This window comes from Xenopus tropicalis, chromosome 2 (assembly GCF_000004195.4).
Source record: "Xenopus tropicalis strain Nigerian chromosome 2, UCB_Xtro_10.0, whole genome shotgun sequence".
Taxonomy (NCBI): domain Eukaryota; kingdom Metazoa; phylum Chordata; class Amphibia; order Anura; family Pipidae; genus Xenopus; species Xenopus tropicalis.
In genome coordinates this window covers 48,916,898-48,943,164 of record NC_030678.2, presented here as the reverse complement: position 1 = coordinate 48,943,164, position 26,267 = coordinate 48,916,898, and the positions used below count along the sequence as shown (strand labels likewise).

At 39.3% G+C, this 26,267-nt stretch overlaps 1 protein-coding gene across 3 annotated transcripts in view; it reads right to left on the bottom strand.

The window, feature by feature from the left end:
- slc13a5 (solute carrier family 13 member 5) overlaps positions 1-25,791 on the bottom strand; it is a 34,195-nt gene extending 8,404 nt beyond the window's left edge. The window contains exons 1-7 of one of the 3 annotated variants that reach the window (XM_002933513.5): positions 25,597-25,791; positions 16,997-17,101; positions 6,305-6,433; positions 5,354-5,490; positions 4,889-5,103; positions 1,641-1,812; positions 1,140-1,262 (exon numbers count right to left, since the gene is read on the bottom strand). In XM_002933513.5, coding sequence (XP_002933559.1) covers positions 1,140-1,262; positions 1,641-1,812; positions 4,889-5,103; positions 5,354-5,490; positions 6,305-6,433; positions 16,997-17,101; positions 25,597-25,641 — 926 coding nt within the window. In that variant the 5' untranslated portion in view covers positions 25,642-25,791. Of the gene's footprint in view, positions 1-1,139; positions 1,263-1,640; positions 1,813-4,888; positions 5,104-5,353; positions 5,491-6,304; positions 6,434-16,996; positions 17,102-17,191; positions 17,361-25,596 lie in introns of those variants that run through there. The other 2 variants (XM_004911730.4, XM_004911731.4) reach the window with 2 other exon arrangements.
- Positions 25,792-26,267: the final 476 nt, after the last annotated feature.

Here is a 26,267-nt window from a genome sequence, read left to right as displayed (position 1 = left end):
AATACTGTAAATTTGAATCTGGTGAATTGTTTAAAAGGTTTCAAGCAGCTGATAAGTATTTAGAAAAATAAGCTTCTGTAAATAAACTTCAACAAATATTCAGATTTTATGAACCTTATAGGGGATCTTTTACATTTCCCCTGGGCAGAAGTGCAAGAGCACTAAAAAGCACAAGAGTGCACCCCTTAGGCTAGAGTCACCCTGGTGCATGGTCTGCTTCGTGGAAGGTAGAATGCTTGTTCATGCAGCACTCCAGGCCAGAAAATGGCTGCACTGTGCACTTTGTGCCACCAAATTTTAAAAAACAGGCACTTAAGGCCAGCCCTGTCCTTACTGACATACCATATTGGTATGTTTTATTACATCCTGCTACATTAATTTAGATCTCATATGCTATATTTATATGTTTTGTACAAAAAGTGAATCTGTTTATTTTGCCTTTGCTAAGCTTTCCTATTTCTTTCATGATAACTGTTAAAGTGACACCAACAACATAGTATACAATACTTGTATTGTTTGGAGCTATAGTAAAAACACAGAGCAGCTCAGCTTATGGTGCTCCGTGTTTTTGACAAAACAGTGCAAGACCCAAAATATTGGGCGCCAAGGTTACCACATTGATTTATTGGCAGAAGCCTAGCCTATATTAAAGAACTTAGTTAAAGTTAACTAATTCTGCTTGTTTCTGTGGAACAGTGGCTCTGATCGTAAGGGTATAGGTAGAATCCCTGCCATACACAAGAGGAAGAGCTTTGCCATAAAGGCAATACAAATAGTACCTGGAAATTGATTCCTCCTTGCAAGCATAAAAAATACAATAGGGGCTCATTTACTTAGTGCAGCGTGCAAAGTGCAAAAAACAGATGTAATCCTCCAAGATGTCATTTAGGCGTGCATGTTAGGAATTGCCAGTGGACGTAGGCTGCAATAGAGCCTTGTACATACTTCCTATGAGGCTAGGTGCAGAGGGCAGGCAAACGCTAAACAAAATGCTCTTAGAATGATGACTATGAGGCACACTTTTGCCCCCCAAAATTGCTAAAAATCAGAATCTGACAATCCCCAGTTAAAACTTCGAAGCCTACATCATGTAGAACTCAATGGCAGATATAGTAAATCTGCCCCATAGTGATACTTACTTGAATCCAATAAAGGAAAACTGCAGCCAGAACCAGCTCATGCACAACATAACAGCCATGTTGGGAAATGCAAACCCAAACCATGAAGCAAAGTTCAAAATATCTCCGTTGTTTGGAAAAATTCTGCAAAACAAAATATTTGAATGTATTGGCAGTTGGCCAATGTTCTGAGCTCTCTTCATTTATTTAGTTTTACATAGCATGAAAGTATATAATTGCATCAAACTTGTAAGTATAATATTTCTTAATGAAAGATGTAAAAACAACTGCAAATAGTAATAAGGCATTAGGCAAAATTAGCAATTGTAGACCTAGGTATAGGACATGATATTTCTCTGATATAGCAAAATTTACGTAAATTGTGAAATTATTCACATGCTGGGAAATAGTTATTTTTACAATTAGATTGTGAATTATACAATATAGGATCTATCAGGCTCTGAAAATAAGGGAACATTAATTTCCTATTGAATCAAAATTTGAAAAGAAAATGATACTTACTGGGTAAATTGCCCTTTTAGCACAAGGTTTGGCCCTGTCCCCGTTAATGTGGCAGTCCCCCCAATGCTTGCAGCGTAACATACACACAGCATCATTCCCTTAGAGATACGTTTTCTCTCATCTTTCTCAGGGGCTTCCTCAGGGATTTCTGCCACATGCCCATTACTCACAACTGAACAAAGTAAAAGAAAGAGATTAAGAAAACCCTAAAAAACTACATTTTGTTTCTGCATATGAAAAACTATACCCCTGGAAACTATAAAACCTTTGGCTGCCTAAATTTACTAGTGATTTGAGATTGTTATACCTTTTAAGGTGAAGACACACAGAGCTACTAGTAGCTGCTACTTGCCGTGGCTAATAAAGTAGACAATGCTGATCATTTACTGATAATTGTCTCTACATGTGTTTTAGCAGAAGCAATTCTCAGTATTGTCTATGGCAGGGTATCTTCTGGCATTTTGTAGCCGTGAAAAAGTAGCTGCTACAAGTAGCTTCATGTGTCTTCACCCTTAGAAGTCATTGTGATACTACCAGAATAAAGTTGCCTCTGTGCCAATTGGTTTCGGTTGTTTTGGAAGCACTTTAAACACTGCCTTTATACTCTGTCCTTTGTATATGAATTCCATGTAGACATTCAGTCTCTGTTGTTCTATTTCAGTATAACTAGTGCATGTGAACTGGAATATTTAAAGGAGACATATAGCATAACTGAAAATTCCCCAATCCGGTAGGCAATAATGAAAAATGTATCAGCGTCAGTTTTTACTCTGGGCTAAAAATGATCATAAACTTAAAAAAATGGTCCCTACTGAAGTTCCCTGTAGCTCTGCTATTGACTCTGACTGTGTCTCAATTGATTGGTTGGCATGTTCTCAAGGGTTGGCAAGTCCCTGCCAGAAGCACCATAGGAGGGGGATAGCTCTGCAGTCACACAAGCAAAGACAGGCTTCGATTTCCCCCGGCTCCACCAAGCAGCTAATTGGTTTCTATCCTTCAGCACAATAGGCTGAGTGCCGCTGGCTCCCCTGCACAGCCTGGAAAGGAGGCAGCAGGAAGTAGACTATTAAGGTTTTTGGAGAAATTTCCATAAATCAGCCCAAAACAGGGCTTAACAAGAGTATAATCCACTTGCACATTCTTGTTTTTTACACAATATGGGGGTTATGTAATAAAAGATACAAAGGGGTATATTTATCATACTGTGTAAAAAGTGGAGTAAAACATCACCGGGAATGTTGCTCATAGCAGCCAATCAGATGCTTTGCTTTGATTTTCTAACTATTAAAATCTAATTGCTGATTGGTTGCTCTGGGCAACATAGCCAGTAATGCTTCACTCCACTTTTTACACAGCATGATAAATATATATAGTTTGCCCAGAAGCAGTAACCCCTAGCAACCAATCAGCAGTATGCCTTTACTGGTTACCTGTTTAAAAGCAAATATCTTATTAGGTTATTGCTTCTGGGCAAAATGAGTGCCTTTTATTACATATTTGGGTTTAGTTTCCTAACTAAACTAACTAACTGTTTGTGTGCCTAACCTGTAAAATGTATGGTATCACTGTTAGGCACCTTACTGCCAGCACCATCATTTTTACATTTACTGATTGCTCTTTGACTATGCTGCACCCACCATGTGTTGTTTGGCAAAGTAGAGCCCAGGCAGTTAAAATATCTAAGAAAGACTAACCCATGGACTTCAAACTGTTGACGAACTACTGTTCTGAGCACCTATGTTTAACCTGTCAGGGATTCTGGTTGTAGTTGTAGTTCAATAGCTAGACGCAAGTGCTCATCTAAACACTATATGGATAAAATGGAAGCTTGTTAAACAGCAAACAGAGAATGCCCGGTTGTGCTCAGTAGTTCCCAGGAACAAAGGTTAATTGCTGAAAGTAGAACCCAGGTTAGCTTTTAGGAAGACTAGAAGTGTTGAGGTCAATGTTTTATTTGAGTGGTTAAATAAGTAATTTTGTACAATAAATGGACCTAAAGTAATGGGAAAGAGAGGCCTTTTTAGTGTTTTCTTTTATACAGCATTAACTGGTACAAACAGCAATACAGCAACCAAAGAAAATATTTGCTGAGTTTCAAAGCCAAATCTCATGGAGTCTGTGGACTGTTTGCTACAAAAAAAGATTCCAGTGATTTTATTCTGTGCATATGACTCTGATGGAACCCTCAGCACTTCTATGTTTTTTTTTTAAGTTAATTGGTTACCTGAAGAGTTTTTCTAGAATTTGCCTTTAAACCGTGTTTACTGCTTTAGGACAACTAGTTTAATATTCTCGTTTGTAACATGGTGTTATGTAAGACTAGTTTTTGAATACAGGAGATGTTTTTCACACCATAGAGCCAATAGGTCATATTTTGGAAGCAGGAGATTGAATCGAGTTTTATGTTTGTGTGAATAGTTTTTGTGTGATTTTAAGATGAGTCAGTTGGATCCAATTTGCAAACCTTGGACAGAAAAAATGAAACAGTAGAAAACTATAACTGTTCCTCCTATGCAATTTCTATGTGGCTTAATATACATGTAGATGAATGGAGTCAGATGGATGCCATGATGCATTGTACTTCAGTTCTATCTGACACAGTTGAACCAACTCTCAAACAAATCAACAGATATAATATAAGGGGTCTTTTATCAAAAGCCCTGCCACAAGTGCTAGGGTACAAGGGATTAAAAATCTCACCCTTTAGCACCTATTTACAGCACACTTAGTATTTTCACAGTCTGCTGAATCCAGCGCAAGGTGTAAGGCACATGAATGCTGGGGCAAAGCAGCCTTGTACTTACTACCAGCTCATAAGCTTCAGAGCACCTTGCGCCCATTGGCACTCATTAACTTGCACATCTAGATGATATGAAAGTGCGGGCATGCCCCTCATGAAAACAGCCAAATGCAGGTAGTGTATTAGGAAGACAAAGGTCTTTAAGTTTCATTCTGGTGTGAAAAGCTGGGCATGGTCATTGGCACCTGTTTTAGCACTATGCACCCTGCACCAAACCCTATTGTTGGTTTCTGACAAGCTCAACAAATTTTTTTCCATCCAATCAGGATGAAAATGTGTAAATAAATAAGGCCTTTCAGTCTTTCCACCAGTCAGAATTTACAACATATTTCCAGTAGCTGGGGGTAGCAGTCTCTGGATTTCTCAGAAAATAAATACAAATTTGTTGTGCCACTTTATTTGAAGGCACAAGAGGCCTAGGGCACACCTCTTGTTCTCTTCTACTTACTCTGAACTGGTTCCAGAGGTATGGCATTTTTTGTCTCTAGCTCCAGTGCTGGGTTGGTCTGTCCTTCCAAAGATTCCAACATGGATGGATCCTCTCCAGCGGTGTTGAGCTGGCTCAGAACAGCCTGGACAATAGGAACCATCATGGCTGTGGTGGCAGTGTTACTTATCCACATCGAAAGGAATGCAGTGACCCCCATAAATCCCAACATAAGTCTAAATATACAACACAGTATATATAAAGGTATAGAATAAACAAAGAAGACACATTTTAGATTGGGCTTTGATATAGCTAATGCTGTTCATTATATTAAAGTATAAATAATCCTCATTTAGGTCAGATGGTACATTCATATATTGACATTCTACTTTCGAAGTTTCCCATAAATGTACAACATAGAAATAGACATTCTGGCATTTCTTTACCATGAATAACACTTTATGTATTAAAACAAGGGGTTCTTACAGAGCAGGTCTCACGCCAACAATGAGTAGAACTTTCAGAGCAATGCGCTTGTGTAGGTTCCAGTGTTCCACTGCCACAGCCACAATTAGACCTCCCACAAAAAGCATATTTGTGTCTTTAAGGTACTGCATGCACACCTGTGGAGCACAAATAGGGATGAGCTCTGACTGTAACATTACTTTGAAGTCATAGATAAAATAAAAAACATAAATAAAATGCATAGTTATTACTATAGTCATGCTTATAGTATATAACCAAAAGTATCCAGACGCTCATATTCTAAGTTGGACCACTCACTACTGAATTCCAAACTGTTTCTGAAAGTATTGTCAGCACAAGCACCTGACATCAAACAAACAAACCTAACATCTTTGTGTGCAATGCCAAGTGTAGTGGTGTCAAGGACACAACCACTGGACTCTGGAGCAATGGAAGGTTAGTTAATGATAAAAAATGGTGTGGGCTATCTTACTATTTGGACCATGGTTCCTCGTTCCATTAAAAGGAAACCTTGGGGCTACAGCAAACAATGCCATTCTTGGCAACTTCATGTTTTCTACTTTGTACCAACAGTTTGAGGAAGGCAGTTTCGGCAAAATATTTTCCTTGTGCACAAAGCAAGATATGTACAGAAGGGGTTTGCTGAGAAGGGAGTGGAAGAACTTGACTAGTCTGCACAGAGTCCTGACCTCAACCCTACTGTGGGTTTAATCTGATCACCCTGAGTGCCCAAATTCATTTGCTGAGACTGCGTTGGCAGCCAAGAGAGGATCAAGTTTATACTTATACCCTGGTTTTATAATGAGATGATGGACAGGAAGGTGTCCACATACTTTTGGCCATATAGTGTAAGGAAAATGGAGGCTTAGCTCTCTTTTAAATGTACTCTGTAATAGGTTCAGAAGGTTCCCAATGCACTGGGAGTGAATTGGAACTGAGAGCAGGAGTTACCTTTTTAGATTCCAGAATTCCAAACATTGGAAACAGTAGAACGGGTAGCAGTGCAGTGACAGCAAGAGGAATCACTTCTGTACACCAGTAGACTGCCATTAGGATGATGCAATAAGCACAGCTGGCTTCCTGAAAGAGAAAAGATTTTAGGTCAAATGCCCAAAATATGGCAGTTAAAAAATACATTCATTTTTTGTGGAATATGGATTTAAAGGGTTTATTTATAACTGTATAAGAAATAGGCATAAAGTTGCTACTGCCTTTCCTTTAATAATTATTGGCCTTCCTGGCGCTTTCTCCTCTGTCAATCACCTTGGCATCAGATATACATTTTGCAACCCTACATGTTTACAATCATTAAACTAGCAGGTTTGTTCTTGTATTGCAATATGCAGCCTTCCAAACATGAGTGGTTGAACCCCTATACTATACACTGTTTTATAGTGTGTCCCCATGGTTCCTTGGAGAAGAACAATGGGGACATGTTTTATATTGCGTCAACATATTACTGCAAATTATACAAGAATACTGATTGGCATACCATGTATGTTTATTAAGGTACCCACTGTAAGGGGACTACCTGAAAGTCCCCATGGCATCAGTAGTCAAAAAGCCCTTTTTCCCTTGATTTTGACAATTGGGCTGCAATGCATAACCATAGGAACCCCTGATAAACTTTCATGTATGTGCATACTTGCACATGTGGGTGTTTGGTCAGCCGGGCATTGTTAGCAGGGGTTTCCGTGGGCCCATGTACCTAGTCTTATGATGTTTTTGCTTGTTATTTCGATCCAAAAAAGCTATGTTTTTTGTTATTTCATGAACTAAACAGGGCAAACAAAGAAAATTAAGTTACTCCATGTTTGCAAAATAATTATTACCAGTACAGAGACGTCTGCTTATATGTAAACTAAACATAATGGGAGGGGGGGTTGTATAGTGGTAATCATTTCTATGCTCAGACCACAGAAAAATGGCCCATTTCACCAGATCAACCAGAGGCTTAGCAGGATATTTTGATATGGTGGAAAGGTATAACATAGTGTTCATATGGGAAGCAAATATTATTTAATATTTTGGTGCTACATTTGCATGGCATTTATAATGGCATTTATAATTTGCAAAGACAATTCTCTTTTGTACTACAGTTCTGTTCTTTTATCATAAAGAAATGTTACAGCTTGAAAATTCTTCAGAGTAATATGTTTTCCCATTGAGAACATTTCCAGCTTGTGTTTTCTCCTTTGCTATGTATCAGTGACCTGAAGAGACCCCTTGTTATAACGCTAGCTTGTCTATTTGAAACAGGGTTATTGCTGCATAGTTGCACATGTTGCCCACCCTGTGATCTCTGTGGGATCCCAAATATTTGCTGTTAGCTTAGAGCCTGTTTATCAAAGTGTGAAGCAATTTTATTTCCGCTCAGTGTACACGTTGCTTTGAAATATATTTTTGTGCATCACGATTTAAAAGTACATTCACAAGTAAATGCCAGCAAATTATGAGTTTCTGCATAGCACCAGCCTAATGTTGTACTACATCTTATAAGGGTTAATTGAGCTTTACTTTAGCAAGCTTTCTTCCAATCTCACCATAGTATAGCAGACGCTTTGGAAATCAGGGATGCTTTCAATAAATGCAAGTTTCTTAGTTTGCATTGAAATGAAGTGCAGTTGGCGCAGCCCCTTTGCTGGATTTTCTAGCATGACCTGGTCCTCTGTTATCTGCTCATACATTTGTCATCTGTGATATTTCTTCTAGCACCAACGCCTGAAGCAGGGGAACTTGAATAAAAGGACAGGGCTGTATTTGCAGCCAGTGCTGCCCTAGTGTCCTTAGTGTCCAATAGGGGGTGGGAGAAATGTGTTTTTTTTTATTTATTTTTTTGGGGGGGAAATACTTTTTTTTCCATTTAGGCACCTGGAGACCGCCCCTCTAAAGCTTCTACCCTCCATGCCTGTAAGGTAAATACAGCCCTGGTTGAGGATTCAACAAAGAAATATACTTATTATGTGCTGGCACGTCACAATAAAAAAAATATCCACTAAAGATACTAGATGTTTAATTAGAATGATCACTATTATTATAAGCACACATATATATGTAGCACCAGAATATCATCATTATTATTATTATTATTATTAAGTACCAACATATTTTACAGCACTGTACAGTAGATTGGCATATACATCAAACATTACATGGTTGCCTGTTTGTGCACTTTGCACAAAATTCATTCACAGTAATTGAAAGGGAAAACAAAGTTCACAATGGAGCAGTTGGATTTACCACATGGCAAACAGGGCTGCCTTGAGCCCATGAATGTTGTGCTCTGCACCTTGCACCAGGTTTTGTACCCTATAGGGTGAAGACACACTGGACTACTAGTAGCAGCTACTTTTTCAAGGCTACTAAACTCCAGAAAATCCCATGCTGAGAATTGCCTCTGCTAAAAAAACACATACAAGACGATTATCAGTAAATGATCAGCATTGTGTTTTTTAGTAGCCACAACAAGTAGCTGCTATTAGTAGCTCCGTGTGTCTTAACCATTAGTGCTCTTGCAGTTCTGATTGGGGTCTAAGGAAATGACCCCTATAGACTAAATAAAAAAACACTACTGATAACCAATACAAGAGGTTAAAAGGGCACTGCTCAATAGAGCTTACAATCTTCAAATTTAAAAGCAACTTCTATTTATATAATTTTTGGGCAAGTATGCCAAAGTTGACTTTATCTTTAACTCCATAATTCTGAATATAGCTTTTGTTGGCAGCTAAAGGCTTTTATTTGCAGAAATGCATGAGTGCCAAGGAGTAATACAGATTCCCAGTGTAAAGCAGTGTTTATAGCTAAACTGGTGGTTATTATATTTAGTATTTTGGGTACATATTAAAGCTTCAGCTATTCCTGCTTGGGTCAGGGATCACTAACACACATACATGCAATGACAGATATACATTTAGGAAGATGCCTGTTTCTCCTTTCTGTATTATATTCTTAGGGCTGATTTTAGAATGTTATTGTAATTAGCTAGAACTAGAATTGGCCTTTATTCGGCACTTGTTGTTTAGATGCTCAAATTGTAAGCTTAGGGAAGGGACAAGGTAAGATTGGCCCACCAGAGTTTTGGGAAAATTCCATTTGGGCCTGGTCTTGGTGGGCCCCAGGCTTGTCTGTCCATTGTGGCAACATAGTTCAACCTTTCCCTACCGCTATGCACCACTACCTAACTTAAACCCTAATACACGCACTGCCAGTCATCTAGCCCTGTTCGTTCTCCCTTCCCTCAGGCAGACACCGGGTGCAGCTGCCACCATTTCACAGCGCAGTTGGTTGGGATGTCCCTTGTCCCTAGTCAAACTCTAGGATGGTATTAAACCTGCCCAATTGGCATCTGCCTAATTTTCAGCCAGATGTCAGATGCCATCTAAGGGCGCTCATAGACATATGGCCACCTTAACTGGAAAGGGCTGTACATTTGTTATAATGCTCATAGTAAAATGAAAACTTTGCATCAGGGCTGAACAAGCAGATAGACCAGTATAAACAAGCAGGATTCTTGCTGAAGTATTGCCTTGCAAATGAGCTGCTTGTCCTGGGGAGATGGGGGAAGTTTCCTGCAGTGGTGTATCTGTAAGGATCTGTATCTGGGATTGCAACTTCCAACATGCTTTTCATCTTGATAATATGTTGGAAATTTTCTGGCATTGTGGTGAATTTGGAAGGAGCAAAACTGTTAATAAAGGTTTATGCTCTATTTAAGGTAATGGATGTTGTGCAAACACAGTATGTATTGAACAGCAGCTATTTGCCCTTCTGCCATTTGTTTAGTAAAAAAAAGTTTCTACAATTCAACAATAAAGTGATTACAGCTCTTCAGTTTTCTGAATCTACTGAATGCACTAAAGGCTGAAGCTTATCCACAGGGGTAGCTGCTGATCTGATCCTAACTAGAGCATTTAGGTCATACAGATTAGGGGGACCACCAATTTTATGGTTGCCTAACACAAAAATTGGGCAGAGCCTTAAGGTGCCATGTATTGAGCCATCCAACGGGCCTACTAGACCAACATCTGGCTGAAAATGATGATAATCTGGCAGGTTTCATTTTCCCATTTGATTGAGGACTGGATCTCCACATTGAGGCTATCCTCAGTCAGGCTTTTAAGAAATACATGGTTCCTGCAGTGTCAGCAGAACTGTTTGAACCCTGTGTACATATCACAAAGATAGCCAACAGTTTAATTAAAGGGTTACTATTGGTACTGAATGCTAAATGAGATTTTCAGTGTCCAGAGCTGTAGTTTTGACTTTAATAACAGTTAGGGCCCAGTAGAGATACTTTACTGTAGCTCTTTGTAAAGCCCAAAAAATAATGTACAATTTCTGTGATTATTTTGTGCTAGTATTCCTAAGAATGCATTGAGTGCAGCTGCTATAAAGTTCACTTTTACATATTTCTACACTGCTTCATGGTGACACAATTGCTAGATGAATATAACATGGCCAAGGTATAACTTTTGCCCATTGGGGAAAAATAAATCATCATTATAACTAAGTAAAAATGCCTTGTATTGCATGTATAATTCTTTGAAGCTTTGGGGAGAATGAGATATCATTGACCACTTTTACAGACTGTTGCATATTTTAGACCAGTGATCCCCAACCAGTGGTTTGGGGGCAACATGTTCCTTTTTAAAGTTGATCCCAGTGGCCTCAAAGTCAGTGCCCATTTCTAGCTTGAAAGCAAGTTGTGGAAGCTCAGAGACACAGTTTTACTCCAAGCAGAGCCTCCTGCAGGCTAGCAGTCCACATGGGGCTACCCAAAAAGCCAATCACAGTCCTTATTTGGCATCCCCAAATATTTTTTTTCATGATTGTGTGGCTCAATAACATGTTTTACATCTGAGTGTGGCTCACAAAAAAGGTTGGGGATTACTGTTGTAGACCAAGGTCTATTTATTTGCATAAGCACAAAAGTTGTTGATCATTGATTTCACAAACCTGAGGAGGAAATAACACAACACTGTAATTTTACACCATCTTGGCCCTGGCGTGACACATTCAGATAAATGGGAACAATTCCACTGTTATAAGCTCTATAACAACTTTATAAAATACATTGATAGCAAATGCCTCCCCCCACAACATTTTTCAAGCAGCCACTGTGTTTTATGACAGAATTTTAAACTGATACCCCTAAAATCAAAATTAAGCTGTATAAATATGCCATGTTTTAAGCTAAACTTAAAGACTACCTTTTGGAGCACTCACCCAGCACCTGATCTGGGAACTAGCACTTATATTGTAATGACACCCACTGTGACCTACAGCACTTATATTTGCCTATTTGTGTCTGTAAGTTACCCTCCCATATAGATTGTAAGCTCTACGGGGCAGGGACCTCCATCCTCTTGCGTATTTGACTCTTAACTTATTGCAACTGTATCTTGTATTTATTTGTATTTAGTGTTATACTGTGTATTTATCTATTATTATCTTAATAACCCAATACAATGTTTGTATTAATGTATTGTACTGTACAGCGCTGCGTACATAAGTAGCGCTTTATAAATAAATATACATACATACATAACAAGTGGTGATGTGTGGTTTGTTTATATGATTTTAAACAAATCTGTATAGATAGGCTCCTCAGTTTTAGCCTCTGACTGAAATAAATGTTAGAGCAGAATCCCTTAGGGTGTATAGGAGCCATACCAGTCAAAAGATGGTGGGAAAGCAATGATCTAAAAGTCAACCTCAACTGAATTCCACAGTCCAGTAAGAGCAAAACCTTAGGATGGAGAGCAATGCTATTCAGAAGATAAGGATTTGGACATGTCAATGCTCTCAGATTACCAAAAGTTACTGTTATCTGATATTCAGTTAGGAATTGGTCAGCCTCACCCTTCCAATGAGCAGCAACCCTAATGTAATCAGTTAAAAAAATCTTTGGCAAAAATGTACAAATAGGAAAGAGGACTTTATGAAATGTATTTAAAACTGAATTAAAGTTATGTAAGGTTCTTTAAAGCAAAAGAGCTGCACGTATGAGGTACATTGATATTCCGTAGTATGGAACTGTCTGTTCCTTTGCCGAAACCACACGAGCTATTCTAAGGCTGGGACCCGAGCCACATATTCAATGAGAGCTTGCTAGCTTGACACATTGCCAATACAAGAACAAGTTAAATGGGCACTCTCATGTCTCTGAAAATAATCACAGGTTTGTTTAAAATCGCAGGTTTTCTATAAACAGACCCAGTGGTTTGTCAGGGGCTGTATTATGCAGCCTACTTGCACCTCAAACTTATAAGAATTTTGCACCCCATTAAAACCGAGAATTATGTTCTTACTTATTAAGAGGCTGCAAAGCCTTTTGAAAAAAGAGAAAATGCACAGGTTACCAACAGATAATATATAAGTTGCAGCTTATTTATATTAACTATAGTATATATAATATATAATGTAATATAACTATTGTAAACTTGCGGGATCCACAACAGATACTTTCTTTACTTTAATGTAGTTTATTTAACAGGAGCTACTAGTAGCAGGTATTTTCTTGAGTTCAGTAGCCATGAAAAAGTAGCTGCTACTAGTAGCTCAGGGTCTTCACCCTAAGCTGTAGCAAGGAGCACCCCTTGATGATGGCGATGATAATAATGATGACCCCAGTCTCTGGACAGCAGTGAAAGGGACACAGGTTGGAATGGAAATGTATTTAAAGTCAGCAAGTATTGCACAATGTATTAGAAACTGTACTAAACCAATCATATGCTTTGTCTTTCTATTTCTTGATATCCAATGAGATTCCAAAGGTACTTTTCCTTTCTGCTGTGCCCTAAAGTCTTCCCTGGCAGTTACTGTAATTGTTTCTAAGGAAGGACAAATATAGGGTTACATTGCAAAAGACATATTCAGATATATCAAATTAAACTGAGGGGAAAGTAATGCAACTCACCATTCCTCATTTTGTTCTTCTTGTTTAAATGTTTACAGTTATTGTGCTCATTATTTGTTTTAGGTGTCACAACTACACAATAATAATGTGTGCCAATATGGTGTCCTTGATGGATTAGCAAATGCTGTTCAAGTGTGACATTGTGTACCTTCCAAAATAAATAGCAAATACGCATGTGTCTGTACAAGGAATGTTCCCCAAAAACCTAAAAGTGGCCATACACGGTAAAATTCGCTCATTTGGTGTGATCAAACAATCGCATTACAATGTAGGGGATGCAAAAAGTTGGAACAAGGGCCGCATCATGCATTTTTTTTGCCAGATGTATGCCAATACACAGGCAGATAAGTCAGATGTGAATCGGCAGATTTAAATCTGCTTGTGTATGGCCATCTTTACAACCATAATTACTCTATAAGGCAACATTCTGGTGCAAATCAGCTTGGTTTGTCACCTACAATGCAAAATATCAACATAATTGCAGGAACCCACAAGGTAGCACACACTGCAACTTGCTCTTGTGTTTTATCTGATCCTTTTCCAAGATCATAAGGAAAACATGAATTTACCACATGCTTTAAATGTAAATGAAAAAAACAGCTACCTTGACCACATCTAGACATGGCCTCTATTATTTATCTCTTTGGATGTCAGATTTAGCGCACAGACAAACCCACTGGTAGAACTAAGCAGCATTCATAAAATAGTTAAATGTTTGGTTGGGGTGAAGGCTTGAGGGTGAACTCCAGGCAAGTTATTTAATGGGCTGCAGGCTGTGAGAAATGATATCCTGCAGATTCACAATACATAAATTAATTAGGAATCTGCTGAGTAATAGCAAGTACAGGCTCCATTGCCAAAAGGAAGGATCCATAACTACATTCACTGGTGAACAAAATATCTAATATATCCATAGAGGCTAGGAGAGCATAAGGGTGAAGACACACTGGGCTACTGGTAGCAGCTACTTTTTCAAGGCTACTGAACTCCAGAAAATACCCTAACATATGTTATTCCTTTTGAAAATGTGAAGACTACTCGCATATTGTGCTTGTTTTTATATTGCTCCTATTGTTGTTTGAATGGTGTCAATAAAGTAACTTCAATTGTTATTTTACTTTTTACTTTTTTATTTCTAACAAGAGGGAGTGCTATTAGAGAAAAAAGAAATAGCTTTTACGTGCTGGCTTATTACTGCCATTGAATTGCACCCAATCAGGATGTAAGTGTGCATCATTAGTTGCTATTGTAGAGGGTTACTACTGTTGAATTGGCAGTGGCCACTGCCACCCCTACCTCTATTTATTTCTTTTTCATCTAGCTGATTAAAAAGGGAAGCACGGGCTTCTGTTCCTAGTACTGAATTGTAATATCAGTACAATAGAAGTCAAATGACCCTGGTTTACATAAAGCTTTTAAGCGGTTCATCTATTTTGTCTTTGTTTATAACTACTGGACATTCATTTACTAATATATGACTATATTGATAGTAGGGCAATGGACCAACTTCATTTCCTGACCTAATTGGAAGCCTTGCCTATGTCCGGGAGGAGATGTAAGACACTGTTGGCTAATCAAGCCCTAAAGGGAAGAAAACGGCATAGAACAATCAAAAGCTAGTCAGACAAGAGTGTCTAAATTCCCTTATTTTGGTATGCATTGCCTGTAATATGCACAGATTAGCAAATAAAAGCTAGGGGTTATAATATCTCATATAGATCATAACACACAATTTCTTGTCTTGGAACTTGGCTTTAGAGAAAAGAACTACCAATACGTGTTGCATAGGTAACTGATACGCAAAGCCATCTACTAGTTAAATGCAATAAGTGTGTCCTGCTTAAGTTACACATTAGAGGTGCACACAAAGCTAACAAAAAAATATCTATTTAAATAAAAGATATAACTAAAATACATTGCTGTAACAGTCCAGAAGAGAGATTGAACTGCCATTCTTTCAAGCAGTGATGTCAGCAGAACCTGTACTTATTACTAAAGGCTTTGTCATGGACCTACTATTTCACAGTTACAGCTCTGCTACTATAGGCACGCTACTTTACTTGCTATCATGCAGCCACTATCTCTTTTAAGAAAGCATTCTATCTACTACTATACTATCTGCTGCTACTATAAGTAACAACTCCCCTTACTATACCTGCTATTGTCTAGTTACATCCTCACCCAAAGTCTTTTATTCCCACTGCAATTTCAAGCACCAAATCCTGTGAAATAGCTGCTATTCTATAGTCACGGTCCTTTCCCCAGAGGCTATTATCCTACTGCTACAATAGTTACCATCCCACCCTGCTAAACCTGCTAGCAGTGGCAGGCCAAGCCAATCAGGTGCTCTAGACAACCTGGTCGGCTACCTCGCCCCTGCACCTTCCCCCCCACATGTGTAAACATTACAAGTGGCGGGGGCAATGACAAGGGAGAGTGGACTAGGGGTTGGAAGAAGAGGTACCTGCCTGGTACCCCACCCCCAACCGTTGTGCCCTAGGCCAACCCCTTGTTCCGGCCCTGCCTGCTAGATCCTGGTTACAGCCCTATACCAGAGACTATTATTCCTTCCTACTATACCTGCTATCCCACAGCCACAATTCCATACCAGAGGATATTACCCACACTGTTATTATAGGCAGCTTGTCACACAAGGCACATAACATTAGATGTTTCCCCATAGGCAATTTTTCTTGCCACCACAAAGCAGGGATATGGTCTGTTACACAATAAGTTTAATGTTATGTACTGTACTGATACAGTGCCTAAGACATAGCTGATATCACTTATACTGCATATAAATACTGATGTCAGCAAGCCATAGCAAAAAAACAGGCTTCATAAATCAAAATGCGCTTTGCAATTATACTTTACACATCTTGACAATGTCTCTTAAGTCACAAATAAACTCAGAAAGCACACTCAGAAGCCTTGCCAACCAGCACAAACACTATGCAAGCAGTGAATATTCCAGCAAAGCTGCAATGTTGCAGTGTGGACTAATGTGGTAAAGAAAAGGAACACAGGTTGTCATAACCATGTCATTTGTGGCTTTGTGCCACCTTCAAAATATTCACCCAGAGATTGATTTGGCTGCAGAAATTAGAATCTTAGTGGTACATAAGGCCAAGAAACACAGAACAGGGTAACTTGTCTGTCCAAAGTAAACCTCTGTGCCGGTGCTTCTATAAAACTGCAAAGTAACGTATACTGAGCACTATCTATCCAGTTAGCAAATCGTTTTCAATGTATAAAAAATCAGAGTATTTGTCAGTCTCTTGATGAGTTATTATGCTTTGTCTTTAATGTGACAGTCATGTGTGTGTGCAACATAGAACATGTGGGGATTTCTATATAAAGCTGCATGAAAAAGGCAGAATCCCATATTACACTGCCACGTTTTATGCCATATAATAGCTTGAATATTTATAAAGCTATTCAAGCTTGTAAAAATTTGTGTTAAAATTGTGTTTTTGGCACTTCTTGGAAAAAGGATCACAATAAGTCTCCACCATAGTATTTTTAGTATGGTTGTAATTGCTGTAACAAAATACAAGTATAATGTATCTAAATGAAGTAACATCAAAGCATGAGTGAAGTACATGCACTTTTCATACTTTAATTGCTCATGTGCATTAGCCCTTACTAAGTGTATATAAGCCCACCCAATTTCGTGACCCCACAGATAAAGAAAGAGAAGAAATAAAGTTTTTTTTCTTTACCTTTGTTTTAATTAGAAGTGGCAGTGGCAGCAGCAGCAGGGGTGTGATAAATAAAATTAAAAATCTCTTGCAGTTCAACAGCCATTTCATACACGGAGCCATAATCTGAGGGAGAAGAGAAAAGAAAAGTGACAGACCGGCAGATAATTCCAAGTGAATCCCAGGCTGGACGGGTGACTGTAACCCAGTAGTGACCTTCCTGTGGGTCCCAGACCTCTGGGCTTCCCCTAGCACTCCTGGCACAGATATAGTGCTGAAGTAGATGGTGGGAGGTCATTAAGGTGTGTGTTTTGATATCTGTCCAAGAGCTGCATCTTTTCTGTGTCCAACCTCACTGCCAAATGACTGGGAGGGGAACATTAAGCCTGCACTGAGATTTTCTTTTCAGTGGGCGTCAGTCATGAGGCATGTCATTCCAAAAGATAATCAAGTGTCTTTATCTTCTGCCTTTCCTACTGACTCTGCTTATATTCAGCCACACAGTGTCCTTAAAATTTAGTGCCAGCGTAACTGGAAGTCTGGTTCAGCAAAGATGCTATTTTTTACTTTTTTTTTAATACATATTAACATATTCCCTGCTGATGTGGCTTGAGAAGTTAAATATTTTTAGATGCCTGATAAAAACTTAGAAACGTCTATTCTGTGTCTATGTTTTTTTTTTTTTTTTTTAGAAAAAAGATATGTTTTATTTTTTTTTAGTGTGTGGAAAGGAGACCTACCTTGGTCATAACAATTATTTTGCCTTCATCTTCCCTTGCAGGAATATAGTATATTTTATTTTCACATTAATTCAAATAAAAATGAAATTAAAGGGGTCACATAAGGTAAGCAATGTAAAATTACTGTGTGTGCTATAATAAGTACTGTTTACATTAGGTTTTATTTTTGAGTACATATTCTGCTAATATCATGAGTTGTATCCTGAGCGCCCTCTGCTGTTTGGTGCCAATGATGGACAGAGAACCATGGGCTTATTCACACCTATCTGATCAGATCTAGCGTTCCTGTCACAGTGCTAAACCGAATCAGATACAAGTGCTGTTTGCCCAGGCCAAAAAGCATAGGGTGGACAGCATATTTTTCATAATATTACCGGTAGTTTAAGGACATTTATTGCACTAACACTTCTTGCACTTCCATATAGTAACGATCGGCATTGCTCAGTCCTACCTGCGTTTTGTTCCAAATTTTGTGTCATTGCACCTGTTGATGGAGGGGAACTCTGGAGCTACTGCCACCTACAAACCAGGCAGTAGTTGCAGCAGCCTTTGTCAATCGCTGCAGCACAGTTGCGCCAAAGAAAAAGGACGCACATGTGACTCTCATTCCAAATGCCAGAAATGGCATCAAAATGCAACTGAATCAATTTTGATGCATTGCCCATGATTGCTTGGAACGGCAATTGCACTGGACTGGAGTAATAGGGGAAACTCTGCTTTCTGTCCATTTTTTTTGCAGCCACAATTGCCGCTGCATTTATAAATGAGACCTAAAGGGTCACCTACGACTGCAAGTGCTGTGGGCTGAGTGCAATTTTTTGAGTGCAATCATTATGTTTTTAAATCATTGAGTAAAGGTTTTTTCATTAAAACATGCTCCTAATAGTCGCCCAAATTTGCTACTAGCATGATTGTGCCTACCCAGAATGTCCTGCTGAATCATGTGCAAGCATGCCTATTGACATAGGAGAACCTATGGCACCCTTTAAATGTCAGTGGAAAACAGTGGAAATAACACGGTCCCCATTTGTCTCTGCAGCAATTTGTAGCACTAGGGTTGGGGGTCAGAATGCTTAAAATCTCCCCTATTTTACTTGTATGGAAATTTCCTGTGAAAGTGACCCATTGACCAAGTCTCCTGTGTAAAATAAAATACATAAAAATAAACAAAACTGATTGGCTATCATCTCAAGATAACCAAGATATTTTTAAGCACTCAAAGCTGAAAAGAATCCAACAAAAGATGTCTCTGAACTGTACAACCTTTTTTTGCAACTTGAAAAATTGCCATATCTTCCTTTAGGAAGGGTTGTAATGCACTGAAACCAGCAGTCAGCAAGACAGAGTACCTAGAGCTCCTAGTAATTCAAAGCAATGTAGTTCCACTGAAGAGAAAGCCTCTTTTGTGTTAGTTAGACTGCTGCCGCACAGCACAATTTCTTGACCTCTGAAACAGCACTTGCACTTTAATCCTCTGTATGTCTGGCGCAGGCTAAGAAACTGCCCTTGCACTCTGTGGTGTGTTTGCACCTGGAGACACTGCATCAGAGTGCAGACACGGAGCGAATTTTGGTGCCATTTTGGCTAAATTCACTTTGTGTTACTGGCTCCAAGCCAATGCTGTGTCTCTGGGAGCAGACACACCAGAGAGCAGAGGAGCAGTTTCTCAGCCTGTGTATATCTGCCCTGTGTAGCAGTAGCCTAAATGTGGCCATATCCCAGAGCAGAAAGATAATGTGTAAGTGGCCCAAACAATCAGAATAGCACTGGCTGACATGGCACAGCAGCAGATGGAATTTTCAAATATGTCCAGTCACATGACAGCGCCGGACTGGCCCAAAGGCCAAACACCTCAGAGTAATTAGCTGCACTACTGACACTGTGTGCATTGGTCACAGTCACTTTTCCTCAGTAAATGGCCACTACAGGCTCCAGATGGGGGGGGGGGGGGCAGTGCTACTGGATGAGAAATTTAAAATGTTACCAGGAAAGAAAATGTTAGACCCAGGGTCTCATGATTATACATTCTATAGAAAATATTTCCAACAGAATTATTAACAGCAATTTGCACATTAAAACCCCATTTATGTGCTCCTTTTACTTCTGTATAGTTGTGCTTGGCGCAGCTCAGCCTTTCTTGCCTCCTGTACCAAATTGAGTACAGTTACCTATTGACCCAGAGGAACCCTGGAGCTACCACCACCTCTAGACCAGGCATTAACTTCTGAACTCCCTCAGCATTTTGTGTCAGTGTGCACAGTTCAATTGCAATCAAAGAATAGGACACATGCTAAGTGTAAAGCTGGCCATACACGCACCGATACTATCGTACGAAACCTTGATATCGGTCGACTCGCGGATTGGACCGGTTAAAAGATTTTGATCGGGCGCCTGACCACAATCTGCCGTCAGGGCTGAATCGGCAGAAGGAGGTAGAAATCCTATTGTTTCTACCTCCTTATCTGCTGTTTCAGCCCTGACGGTGTGTGGCGGATCTGACGATGTTTCGTGCGACCGTGTGTGGCCACCTTAAGTGTAATTGTGCTAATTTGAATGCAGTGGCCACAATGCAACTGGCACAGCTCCACCTTGTGACAGCAACAAGGTTGGAATTCTGGGGAAAAAATGTAAATTATGGAGAAAAAACCATGGTGATTGTGCTCAAAACTGCACTTTACTCCCTGCACATGTAAATGAGCTCTTTAATGTTTATCCACAGCCACTCTATTAATAAATAACCCCTCCTATCCCATGCATATAACATCACACATATTGAAAAAGTCAAAAATCCCAGTGGTTCTGACTACCAGTCAGAAATTTGTTGATACAGAATATACTGTATGTATAAGTATATGTATAATGAAATACCCAGACTCTATCCTGGAACACACTGAGCAAAACTTAGCTGGAATATGTGGAGGGCTTATTATGTGGAATTACAGGGCCAAAACTGACAGAAATAGCAAGGTAAACATGGACGTGGTTATACCCAAGGATGGGTCTCGGGGCCCGGAAAATAGAAATAATTGAAATTAAAACATAATTCAATAAAGCATAAAATAGGGGAACTAAGCATATATTATATTATAACTGAAAAGAAATATCATGAGACATCACAAATAAATGTACCTTCAATCCTGTACCACATATTGTTGTTAATTCTTTTAAAAGGATATGATAGCTGCTGGTTTATATTTTCTTAAGAAAGCATAACTTTGCATTTTGTAAAATATGTATCTGTATGCTTGCTTTTTCTGAAGACAATGCACCTATGTTTTAAATGTGAAAATAAATAAAAACAGTTGAAAAAAAAAAAACTTAGCTGGAAATGAATAGTTTCAAGTCTACCCATGCTAATGCTGGGAATATCGACCAATGTCTATAAACAAAACTAATGTGGTTGAAATGGTCACCCTGAAATCCCTGACTCACATAATGGGCCAGCTTCAAATCAGTGAGAAAAGGATATTTATGGTTAATCATGTGAAAACGTGAGATTTCAGGAGAAAAAAACTTTTTTTCAAGTCAGGTCCAGTTTCCCCTGGCCTATACTTTTAACCCATAGCAAGCAATCAACAGTCAGAATGGCAAGAGTTTGAATGCAAGCAGACTGTTACTCTTGGTTATTAGACCTGGTACAAACTGTGTATCTTTTAGTGCATTAACCACGTGATTGCTTATGGGGCATCTTACAGCGTTGGCTGTCTATATAAATTTACAGGTGCTTCTTTGACCCATGCATGCTTACTTGCACTATGTACATGTATACATACAAAATAAAGGATGGACCAGCCCTTCCTGCAATACACATAATAATTTGTTTCCTTACAGGCAATATAAGTGCCAGTCTGCCTGTCTCTTGAGTTAGGTGCCAGCTTGCCTGTCTTTCTTCCGATTCCTCACAGTTTTACTGCATGGCTAAGAATATACATTAAGCTAAGGCAGAAAATTCTCTATATTTCTGTAAGCATTCAAAGGTCTGTGGCACTTTTTGGTACCATCTTGTGGGCTTTATTAGAAGTGTCAGCCAGTAGATATTGAAACCCTCAGAATAAATATAGGGAGTAATCTACCACTAATTAGAAGTTACTGTGGAATCCGAATGACTATAAACCTCAAATGTGAATTTTAATATCTTTAGACAAACGTGTCATGACTGCAAACATGTCATGGCGTCACAACAGGCCTAGACTGGGAGTCTAAATAGACCCTGGCGTTTTAAGTACACAGAGGCCCAAACAGCTTCCAACCTGCCCACTAAAGAGTGATTGTCTATGGCATCTTACAGCAGTCCCTCTGGCATTTGCCACAATCCACAGATTGCCAGTCTGTGTCTGCATCACATACATGCCCATAATCTCTAAATTTCACCTATTAATAAATATACTTCTAAAAACCCCATAGGAATGAATAGAATATGCATGTGTTAGGTGAGCTCTAATATCACACTCTAAATCTGAACATTTAGTGCTTGCTACACACATTTCTTAAAAAAATAATATTGTATCCCCCTCTAGTTGCCCCCACCTCCAGTAGGGAAGCAATTTTCTTCTGATAGGTGCACATTAAATCAAAACAAGAGTTTTCTGAACACTGTAGACTCATCCTGTAACCCAGAAGAATAGAAGCCCTCAAATGGCTTGGAATAGGACACTCTTTTCATAACATTTACAAACGAATAGCACTAGACACATTGCTAGTGGCTCTACCCAGAAGCAATGCAGAGAAACTGCTAACACATACTGTAAAACCATTGCACAAAAACTTTGTAACTAAATCCATATTATGGTTCAAATGTCCTCCCAAGATTCAATAATTACCACTTAACTGTAGGGCAGTTGGGCAGTAAAACACCCTCTCTTATATGAGCAGAGCACCCCTGTGCTATAGTGCTATACTGTGGAACATACCCATTACATGACGGAAATGTATTGCTAATGCTTATAGGGAAAAGTGCTGTTTATGCTGGAACGCCTGGGCATTCACACAAGCACGAGGAAAAGGTAGGCAGAGATTGGGTAAGCAGAACAAGATTCAACCCTCAATCCACTAAATGTAACCGAATCTCCTGCTGCTGTAAGGAAAGGGTACTTGGGAGATAGTAGAAGGTGATAGCAGGGGAGAAGGACAAAACAATTAAAGAAATGTACAGGAGGTGTATAAGGGTGAAGACACATGGAGCTACTAGTAGCAGCTACTTGTCACGGCTACTAAAATAGACAATGCTGATCATTTACTGATTGTCTCTACATGTGTTTTTAACAGAGGCAATTCTCAGTATTGTCTATGACAGGGTATTTTCTGGTGTTTAGTAGCTGTCAAAAAGTAGCTGCTGCTAGTTGCTCTGTGTGTCTTCACCCTAAAGAGGAAAAGATGGAGAAGAAAAGGAGCAATTAATGGGAAAAGATGGGAGAAAAAGGAAGATGGAGGTGAAACAATTATCAGAGAATAAAGGAGGAAAGAATCAGTCCACCCCAAAAATCGTGCATTGAACCTGTCTGCATCCCTGTAAAAGGGTTAAATCTGTAAAAGAATAACCATATACAGAAACTAAAGCATTCTCTTTAGCATTCTGGTGCTCCAGTCCCAGACGACCCTTAGCTCAGGGAAGTAGACAATCCGTATTCATAATTGAAGAATAAAGATGGCTGTTGGTACTCTAAGGGCTCTGGCACACGGGGAGATTAGTCGCGATTTGCCGAAATCGCCTGCGCAGCGTGTGCCATCCCACCGGCGACTTACATTTTCGCCGGTGGGATGGCAATCCGGGGAGATTAGTCGCCGGCGAACAGGGAGATTTGTTGCGGGCCAGAGCCCTAAGGATCCAACAGGCCAACAAAAAAGTATTGATTAAGTGTCATTCACACACAAAACATGCAAGGCTTGTGGTGTTAATAAAGAATATTTTTTTACTTTTAAATCATTTTTGGTGGCCTGTTTGTGGAACCTTGGAATACCAAGACCCATCTTGTGAAAGGGTAAATCCCCCACACTTTACAGCTGAGTTTATTTGTATGTGCTGTTATTTTAGCAAACTCTGGGTGTTAAGCAAGTTTCAGCTAGTACCAAATTAGATATCAGAGTATCCTCCTGTATGCTATACACACCCTTAGTAACACATAAGGCTAATGCCTCATGGAGAGATTAATCGCCCACAATTTCTGCAACCACAGGCGACTAATCTCTCTGAAATGCCTTTCCACCAACAACAAAATTAATCACCAGTGGAGAGTCATATGCATTTGCTTTGTTTTTATGAAGTTGCACAAAGCTTGCTCCTGCAGGCAACTATGCATATTTGGAAAACGAAGTGACGAGTATGCCAGCGATTCGATTTGTTACCGATGGAAGACATTTCAGAGAGATTAGTAGCCTGTGGTAGCAGAGATTTATCGCAGACGAGTAATCTCTCCCTGGAGCATTAAGCTGGCCACACGTGGTGATTTTCGATCTTTTGTGCGACTGATGGTTCCAACCCTCCACTGACGTTCAGGGCTGAATCCTCAGATATGGAGGTAGAAACAATAGGATTTCTACCTCTTTCTGCCAATTCAGTTCTGAACGTAGACTTTGTTCGGACGCCTTCTGTGATATCGGTCACCTCGTCGAGTTGCAATACACGCACCGAATATCGTACAAAAGGAGGTTTCGTACAATATTATCGGTGCATGTATGGCCAGCTTTAGCCTAAAGCTGGCCATAGAAGGGCAGATTTCAGTTGCCAATTCGGGGTCCTTCAGACTTATTCGCCAGCTTATCTGCCTGTGTATGCCTGACGGGCCTACCTGACTGACATCTGGCCTAAAATAGGCTATATTTAGATCAGGCAGGTTTGATTTTCCCATCAGTTGGGGGACCGCATCAGCTCCTTGATGCGGATTGTCAGTCCAAAAGCGCCCATGCCCACCGTTTTAAATCTATTATTCGAATTAGCCTGATATCACCTACCTGAGGTGAGCATATCAGGAGAAGATCTGCTTATTTGATGACCTAGGCAAACAAGCGGATTGCAACATGTATGGCCACCCTTATGCCTCCAGATTTATCTACAGATGTCTCCATAGACTGCAGTGGAATTTGCATTAGATAAACCCAAGCTTAAATTTTGTTCTCAAACACAAAGGAGAAGATAGCCTTTAATCAACATTTAGCTTGTTATAGAATGTCTTTTTCTTAGCAACTTTGTATTTGCTTTTTTTATATATCAAGGTTACTGATCCCACCAACCAAAAACTTTATTCTGTCTTTGTTTTTCAATTTATACTACTCAAATTTCTCCCCATACTTCTCCTCATCTCATCTCTGCCTTTGAAAATACTGCCTTGTTGCTAGGGCACATCAGACACTAGCAACCAGCATTCGTTGAACTACACAGCTATGGTAGACTACTGCTGTAATCTTTCTGGCACAAACAGTGTATGTATGTAATAGTGTACAGTGACCATTTTCTGAAATATTAGGAATAAAATGAACTCTATTTGTATTTTTTTGCATCTATTTAAGAACAGTAAAGCATTGGCAGACAAGTAGTAGTTGCTAATAATTACATACAGTCACATAAGTAGTTACTAATAACATGATTGTTTTCATTATCTGTTATATTATCTGTTGTTTGGATCTAGCTACTGAATGGCTTGGTGACGTTCCTGTTTGTATTAACTGATAAAATACATTGTTAGATTATAAATATCTTGTGAAACAAATGACTTTTACTCTAATTAAACATTAATATCACTACCGGTCTATTTCCTTATGTAACCAAAAGCTGGATGTTTGAGACCTCTTGGGAGTTTAAATAACCTTATTTCCCATTGAGGTAGCTGAAAAGTCTATGTAAAAATGTAGGTTTTCATCTAGGATCCCGATTTCAAAAAAACATACCTTTTGGAAGGGTAGTGTTAAAGAGCTTGTTGGTGCCTCTGGCATGTATGAGTTGATGTAGGTGTCCCTCGCTACCCTCTCATTTCCGCCCCTTTTGTCCTACCCGTGTACTTGGACAGATTGTTAATGTCGTTCCTCTGACATGAATCCAAGAAATCCCTTACACGTTTGCTTGCTTTGCTGAGTTCCAGTTCATTCTCTTCTACATGAAAGGTCTCATTATGAAGCACTTTCAATGGTGTGAGGGGAGTCTTAGGGGAGGGGGAAAGTGATTCAGTGATTTTGTCCTTACTTATGTGAATCCTTATCCTCACAATCACAAAGAGACTTACATCCTATGCTAGCAAAGTAGAGCACCATATTGCAAATAAATTAACAATTACAAGCTCTTGGCAAAACTTCTGGGCTCACATAAACAGCCTGACAGACTTAACTGCACTATTGACCAATGTCCTGTTCCATAGCCCTGCTATGTGCAAGAACTGCAAGCACGGACACGTAACCAGTAACAATGATCATTGTTGGTTTCCTGGAGAAGGCTGTATAACATCATGTGGAATATGGCCGCTATTGTTATTGATTCAAGTAAACAAGCTCAGAATGTTTTGTGCCAATAGTAACGGTGCCACAGTATTTCATCTCAATGATAAATAAGGCTGAACCAGAACAAG